Raw genomic sequence first — 8,266 nt, 5'->3', positions numbered from 1 at the left:
CTGTTAGTGTCAAAACGTTAAAAGTCAAGACTCGTCAAATGCCTTTAGATGCTTGGAGAAGAAAAAACAGAATAGACAGTCCTGATTTTATCTATTTTGTCGCAAATTCTGAAGAATTTGAAGCCTGCACATTTTCGATCTTCTCCAAATTCGTCATCTGAGGGCTGCCATCAAGGTCATCTCAATGTTTGTTTTTCTTCTTATGGTTATCTTCTGAAATCCATTGCAACAAGGAAAGTCAAATCTGTAAGGTATGTGGTATTTTTTCTATTATTTTTCATGCCTGCATGTTATCAATTATAATCTGATAAGTGCAGGAAAAACTGCTTCCCTTCCCCCTCTTTCTCTACTTATCTGCCTATGGCCTATGACTTGTCATAATTTTTGGTAATCAACAAAACCACTTGTTGTGTGTGGTGAGTGAGTGGCCAATCATGAAATATTTATAAGATATTTGATCAATTGGGGTACGTACTTACTGTTTGTTTGGCCAATCACTCTGGCTAAGAAAAGGTTGACGACAGGAGATGAATTTGTGGCATGGCAATTTAAGAGGCAAAGGGACACAACCAACCTATTGTGGTTTTATTTTGAAATAAGAGAAAAAAAAATAACATTGAAAATTTTGTGATTCTGACCTTGACACCCTAATGTTTTTAATATGTTTTGGCCGGTTAAAAAATTTTTCTGGGGAGAGAAAAAGATCTGTGTGGGTTTTTCGCACACTATTTTGAGGTACACAAACAGATTGTATTTGACTATGTTTAGTTTGCGGGCCAGCACCTGCCAGTCAAGTACTGTAAAAAAGTACTCATAAAAACTGCACGACAATCTTAAAAATGATTTCTCTATTTTGTTTTAGTTCTCTTCCAAATGGAAATTGCCTGTACAGTTCCATTTCTCTCCATCTTGTGGGCAACAATTCTTTGATGGATACACTTCGATGCCTTGCACGTGTGCAGAACTTTTCCTGAATTGTAAGTATTATTCTCAGAACCAAAAAAACCCATCCAATAAGTTAAGTAGATTGGCTCAGTCATGAAGCATTACGGTTGGCGGTTATCCACAGTCAGCCGGTTATTATATAAGATTAATTTCATTGGTTGTCCAGTTGTCGTTTGACTTAAATTTTGTTGTTTTGTGTTTGTTAAATATGTAGACGTGTAGCTTGCAAAAGTCCTAATTCCCTCTTCATTATATACTTTCAGGTTAGTTGCCATCATACTGTCCAGTAGCCCCTAGATCAATGGATTATTTTGCACCTTCACGTGGTTGGTACGAAATCTTTGTAACAGTGACAAAGTCTGCTAATAAGATGAGTGAAACCATATTTAACTTAAAGGAAACAAAAGAATGGAATAATTCAATCAAAATGATGATGTGTACCTAACATTTAGTTTCTTGGAAGTTTTTGGATTCAAAATTTTCCCTGTAAACTGGATATCAATATTTGTCATGTAATATCATCTCTGGAAAGTACATCTTGATTTGATTTTGACATGTAATTGCCAATGCAAATGAATTTGGATGCATAATGTATATATATAGTATACAATTTATAACACAACAACTGAATTTTGATACCAAACATAAAACATGCTGCATTATGTACATAATGAATAAATGAGTTTCTGATGACATATGGTTTGTTTTCAATTCGGATTGGGGGCTTTTTACCCCTGGTACAGGATTCTCTGCTTGATTTGGCAAACAGTTCCAAACGAGACACCAGAATGGGGCTAGAATAAAATTTCAAGATGAACCAACTATAGAGATTTCAGCTTCAGTACAAATTCTATTTTTGGATACTTTAATGCATCACATTAATCAATTTTCTAATGAAATACTCTTTTCTTGAGCAGTCTGAATAAAATAGTTTTGCTCTTTTTCTCTAAATTTTCATTTGAATGGCAAAAGGCTTTTATTATTAATCTGCTTGAAATTATTTAAGTCACCTTTTGGCAGCAATAAGATAAATAAATTTGACACAATAAGAATCAAAATTATATTAAAACTTTTTAGACAGTTTGGTAAATATTATTATTATTGTTATTGCTATCATCACGATCAGATAAAGATTTTTGTATAATTTATAATCTTTTGTGTGCTATTGTATTATTTTGCTATCATTTTTCACTTTTTTGTGTAAAGTTCAAAAAGTTCTTTAAAAAATTCATGATAGTTATTATTATTTTTTTTTACACCTCCTTTCTCTTTCCTTCACTTATTCCATATTTTAGAGGCAGAGGCAGATTTTAGTTTTACCAGCTTCATTTTGTGTTTAAATGAAATGAATTTTAATTCTTTATCTCTGGTTCATGGTACATTGGGCATAAAAAGGTGGCTGTTTTAGCCAATCTAAAGGGTCGAAATTCAAAAATTTTCTGGCCCGTCGGGCCCAACCATGGTGGGCCCTCCTTAGACACTATATATAGTTGAATCACTATATATAGCTGAATCTTTTTTGCAGGGTATCTTAAAAATCCTAGATACGCCCCTGGACAGAAAAATGGCCAAAAAGGGCAAAACACAGAAAAAGCTGAAAAGGCCAGAAAGACAAAAAACTGAAAACTGCAGCTGATGCTGTGACACTCCCCCCACAAATAAATAATAAACTAATTTGAAAAATTGAATTGAAAAAATATCTCAAGTTAAATTGAATTATTGCATTTGAAAAGTTCTTTTGAAATATCAAGTTCATCAATTCCATGTATGAGAATTAAAGATCTTACAGACCGAGTAGTGACACGTTTAACATTTTCATTTGCATTCTGGTATTCAACCACCACTTTGCGAACTTTGTTGTCACGATCGTTGATAACAGATTTCACAATTCCGTATTGATATGTTGAGGATAGGACCGAGTCCTGTTTGGTGAATAACACAATATCACCAGCTTTCATGTTTGTGCTGGTTTTGAACCATTTTGGTTGTTCGATTAGGTTAGGAACATGGGAGACTAGCCAGCAGTCAAACCATGCATCATGGATTTTCTGATTTGCTCTTAGCATCTTGTCGAAGTCATTTTGGACTGATAACGTTCCACTTGGTCCACGGTTGTTGTTTCGTCCGAGTAGTAACCTGTTTGGAGTGATTAAGTCTGCCATCTCAAAGTTTCCTTTGACGTTTCGGACAGCAATGGGCATGTCGTTGATTGAATTGGCGACACCAGCAGCAATGGTTTCCCATTGGATTATTGAAAGACGGTCTTGGTGCATCGATTTCTCCAATGATGATTTGACTGCCTGTATCTTTCTTTCGACACGACCATGATGGTTGTGACCACCAACAGGACAGACTTCAAAATCGATTTTTAAGTCACGATGGAGTTGAAATTTGATATCGGTTAGGTTGAGCCTCATTGTTTCGCATGCTTTGACAAGTTGTCCGCCTTCGTCTGTCAGAAGCTTGTGTGGGTATCCAACTTGACAAGAGAAACGTGTGAATGATTGCAGGAATGATGATGTGGAATAATCTTCCATGACTTTGATGTTGATTGCTGTGGTTGTGGCACAGCAAAATACAACTAACCAAATCTTTACAGTTGTACGCTTGTGGTGTTGAGAGTAGCTTGAGAATGGGCCAGCAAGATCGACTTGTGAAACGTAGAATGCAGGTGCGATGACCAGGTTGTCTTGTGATAAGGGACCCATCTGCACAGCAATTGTCTGTTTGTTGAGGTATCTACAGCGCAGACATGATGTTCGTATCAAGGTAACGAGGGATCTTCCTTCAAGGATGAACGCTTTCTTTAGGATTTCACGCCATGTTGATTCGACACCAGAATGTTTGACTGAACTGTTCCAGTGAACCTCGTTTATGATACTGATGGCCAGCGGTGAATACTTTTCTGCGATTGGTACGCAGAATGATGTTGCTTGTAGGTCTTTCATTGTTGACGTCATCTTTCCAACGACAGTTATAGAATCGGTTGGTAAGATGCGTCCGATGTGATAGAGAATGTCATCTTTTTCGATTGAGATTTTTCCAATCTTTTGTTTGACGAATTGTTTGATTTCTCCCGTTGCTTTGCGGAAGAAATACTTCTCAGCATGTGATATCTCTTCATCTGTGAGAATAATGTGTGGTTGTAATTTTGGTTGAAATGTCTTCGCTTCTCTTGGTATGCGAAGGAGTTTGATGTATCGTTGGACAATTGCAATGATTCTCACAACTTTAGAGAACGAATGACGGTTTGGATCCACAAGATAGTTTGAGAATTGATACCTTTGTTGAGCTTGTTTAAGGAATTCGTCATTGATCATTTGACTGTGGTAGGCATTGCAAGTATGTGTTGAAGGATTCTTGACTTCTCTATGCGCTTGTTCCAGTTCAGCTTGACCGAGAGTGATTTGTTTTGCTGTTGATGCTGGAAATTGAGATGCATCCTGTTTCATCCAAGGCATGCCATTGATCCATTGAGATGATTGGTCAACATCCTCTAGTGTTGTGCATCTTCTTGTTCCTACATCAGCTATCATGTCGCTTGACTGCACATACTTCCATGATTCAATGTTGGTTAAACGATGTATCTCATTGACACGGTTTCGAATCCATTGTTTGAGCTGAAGTGTCATGTTTGTTATCCAATAGAGTGTGATCTGAGAATCAGTGAATTTGAAGCTCTCAGAATGAGTTGAATTGAAGGATTTTCTTACCACTTCACTTGCATGAGTGTTGGTAAGTGCTGCGTATAGCTCGCCTCTTGGTTGGGTGTAATCGTCTGGCACAAGTCGTGATCTTGCAAATATGAGTTGACAGGAATAGTCGCCTTGTTTCCTTTTGAATCTTGCGTAGATTGAAGCACATATCAGATTTTGGCTAGCGTCGCCAAAATCCAATGTGGTGATGTTGAGGTCAACTGCGTCTAGTGGCACAATTGCTCGATTGAATCTGATTGATTTGATGTCTTGTATCATTTCAAAATGTGATGACCAGAGATTTCGAAGGTCGTTCGGTAAGATATCATCCCAGTCCATCTTGCGTCTAACAAGATCATGAAGGTCAACTTTCAATGTCGAGGTGATTGGAGTTAGAAGACCAGAAATGTCAAATACCTCTGACGCTTTAGAGACGCATTGTCGTCGTGTTAGATTGATTGGCACTTCTTTGATCTCTTTTGGTTTCTTCCCACGATATTTCTTTGAGAAGTTGAGTTGCTGAATATCAAGACAGATTTGATCTTCTTTTGGGAACCACTTGTGACCAGCCACCGATACTGATTTTCCGTCGCTTGTCAATGATTCTTGTGGTAGTTGATTGGAGAATGTGAATCCTTTTAACGAGAATCCGCCATGGTTGACAACCATTTCAAGTCGATCAGCTAGTTGTTTGGCTTTCGGTAGTGATGGTTGGCCAGTTAAGCAGTCGTCAACGTAAACGTCTTCTGTGATAGTTTTGAAAACGTCCGGGTAGGTGTCTTTGAAAATTTTTGCTGTTTCTCGGAGGGCTCTTTCGGCTTGATTTCCACTAGATTTAACACCGTAGATAAGGGTTTTAATTACCTTCTCCTCTGGTGGCTTGTCAGGACTGAGGTTTTCTTCCCACAAATAGCGTTGCAGACACCAATGTGATTGATCCAACTTGATAGAATTGTACATTTTGGCAACGTCTGTGTGTATACCAATTTGATGTCCCCTCCACCGCACGAAGATTTCCATTAGTTTGTTCATATTGTTACGTCCTTTGGCAATGATGCTGTTGAGGGAGAATCCGCTTTCAGTCTTCATAGAAGCATCGAATACCACTCTGCATGGGGTGGATATGGAATTCTCTTTCCACACTGCACGCCAAGGGATGAAGTTTGCAATATTGATATTGTGAAGAGATTTCTGGATTTCAGGTGTGAGGTTTTTTACGTACTCCACATAGCCAAGAGCTTGAAGCTTTTGTTCAGACTTCAAAACATCCTGTTTATCTTCTGGGTGTTTTGATAATCGTCTCAATTGTTGATTGTAGACTTGAAGCGCAATTTTTCTGTTTGGTGATAGGTAAATGGATGGGTCGTTTAGGAGAGGTAGATGTGCTGTTGATGTTTGATTAGATATGTCGATATCGATCGATTCATTGATGATGTGTTGTTCAACCTCCTCCTGCACGCTCATAACCTCATCAGTAGATTTTAGATTCTTGCATGACTGACATCCACGACAGTTGATGCATCTGAAGAGGAATTCACTGCCCACGGCTTGAGATTGTTTGAAGTGTTCTGATTCTTCTTCGATTGCTGATTTGGATGGGATGAAGATGTCTGCTTGTTTGTCAGTATATCCAAGTAGACGAAGGTCAGGATTAACGTGGTACCCTAACTGGAATAGCTTGTGTTGGTTCTTTACAAACTGAGTAGAATTGAAGTGATGATACTTGATGTTGTTGAACACTGGATGAGGTCCACCAATGACCCCAGTTGATCCATCAGGGCTCCTGAAGCATGATGAGTAGATGGTTAGTCCGGATGGCATCTTGAATATTTCCTCCGGGAAATATCTTGCATACTTGGACTTCAGTTCTTGATTGAGTTTGCTCTCATATTCCTCCTTTTTGTCTTGTAAGGCTGTATAATTTATTTTAAGTTCATTATACATTGTCATATTTGGGCGCAAATAGATAAGTTCTTGTAACCTCTTTGAGATTTCCTCTCTTTGGTACCTCACAGGATAGGTTGAGCCATCTCATCATGCGTTGTTCACCAAGCATCTGAGTGATTTGGTTGATTGCATCGCTGAAGTAGAGTTCGTTTTCAATGTCATGGCTATATGCAAGGCTCATTAGATCTCGCATAGCATTTGTTAGTTGTGATAGAAAGTCAATGATCTTCAGTGGATCTTTGGATTTTTGTTCAATCTTGTATAAGCCTTGAAGTTTATGTTGGAGTAAAATTTGTTTGTCTCCAAACACAGTTTTTAGACGATCCCATATTTCGGAGATACAATCGATGGTTTGAACCAGAGATAAGGCTTGGCCGCCAAGGTGATTATTCTTGACAAGTTCAGCTTGAAGTGTTTGGGGAACAGAGTCTGAGTAAGAAGCAAGCGAGTGTCGAGCTACTCTGTACCAGAGTGTATGTATCTCACGCCCATCTCACGTTTATCGCTTCGTAGTACACTAGTGATTTAAAAAAAAAAAAAACTTAGAAAAAAGGACCCTGGCACTCAAAGGGTTAAGAAGACATTGCAACGTGTAGTATAACATACTTTTTCATTGGAGCAGTTGCTGGTACGATGAAAATCAACTTGTTTGTCATAATTTTTTTGATTGTAATTCAGGGGATGTCGCAGCAGAAGGAGAAAAAAAAGAAGAGGGCAGCCCTTAGGATTATACAACGAAAGAACAATCGTACAGATTATGTGTTGACTTGTATCAATGCACCCTTCAAAAATGTTGGGTTTCTTTGGCGTAAAGACAACAACGTATGGGTAATAGAGCGTTACTTCGAAGGAATTGGTCGCCCTTATCACTTCAAGAAACCATGGAAACTTATACTGCCTGATATAAGAGAGTCTGACAGTGGAACGTATCATTGTTTACCTACGACCTATAGAGAAGATTCACATGATACGCATATACATATAGCACCAAAAGCAGCTCCTCAGATCCACAGTTACTTGCCACAAGTTCGGAGAAAGATGATCAACCAGTTCACCAAGTTCAGTTGTGCAACAAGCTGACCTTTCACTCAATCGACACAGATGAGGATCCAGAGGCTATCTTCATGCTCCAATCAATACTTGTTGGCAACAAACAATTCACTGCATTCTACGACACAGGATGCTGTGATTTCACTGTTCGAATGTTGGGTCAGGGGCAAATGAAGGTGAGAAAAATGTGTGACTAAGTCATATTTGAATTGAATGACTAAGTCTTGTTGAAAGTTGAAATTTGGAAAATTGATGTTCACCCTTCAAGTGCTCCTTTTGGAATGAATGCAAAAACTGAGAATGGCACTGCTATTTATCAACTTGTGTATAAAATACAGACCAAAAATTTATAAATGAATATTATTGAATAAATTGACATAAATTAACATAAATTAATTGAAAATGTCCAAAAACACTGAAAATCCCAAAAATGCAAAAACAGAGAACAAAACACAGACCAGACAGAAAAATGGCCAAAAAGGGCAAAACACAGAAAAAGCTGAAAAGGCCAGAAAGACAAAAAACTGAAAACTGCAGCTGATGCTGTGACAATGTTTGTGCAATAAATCATAAAGAATGAAAGAGCCAATCTCGAGAAAAGCTAATACCTAAGTAATTGATAATGTGCT

The 8,266-nt window shown here is 38.0% G+C and overlaps 1 protein-coding gene and 1 long non-coding RNA gene across 2 annotated transcripts; one reads left to right on the top strand and one right to left on the bottom strand.

Moving 5' to 3' along the window:
* LOC136810826 (uncharacterized) lies at nucleotides 1–1,542 on the top strand. The gene is made up of 3 exons (XR_010847160.1): nucleotides 1–251; nucleotides 863–977; nucleotides 1,209–1,542. It is a non-coding gene; the product is annotated as an uncharacterized lncRNA (long non-coding RNA).
* Nucleotides 1,543–2,651: 1,109 nt separating this feature from the next.
* LOC136810839 (uncharacterized) lies at nucleotides 2,652–6,584 on the bottom strand. Its single transcript, XM_067067425.1, has one exon. The coding sequence runs from the start codon at nucleotides 6,582–6,584 to the stop codon at nucleotides 2,652–2,654; it is 3,933 nt and encodes a 1,310-aa protein (XP_066923526.1).
* Between the last annotated feature and the right edge of the window lie 1,682 nt (nucleotides 6,585–8,266).

This window comes from Clytia hemisphaerica, unplaced genomic scaffold (assembly GCF_902728285.1).
Source record: "Clytia hemisphaerica strain Z4C2 unplaced genomic scaffold, Clytia hemisphaerica genome assembly, whole genome shotgun sequence".
Taxonomy (NCBI): Eukaryota; Metazoa; Cnidaria; class Hydrozoa; order Leptothecata; family Clytiidae; genus Clytia; species Clytia hemisphaerica.
The sequence above is the reverse complement of the archived record's forward strand: the minus strand, read 5'-3'. Positions and strand labels throughout refer to the sequence as shown.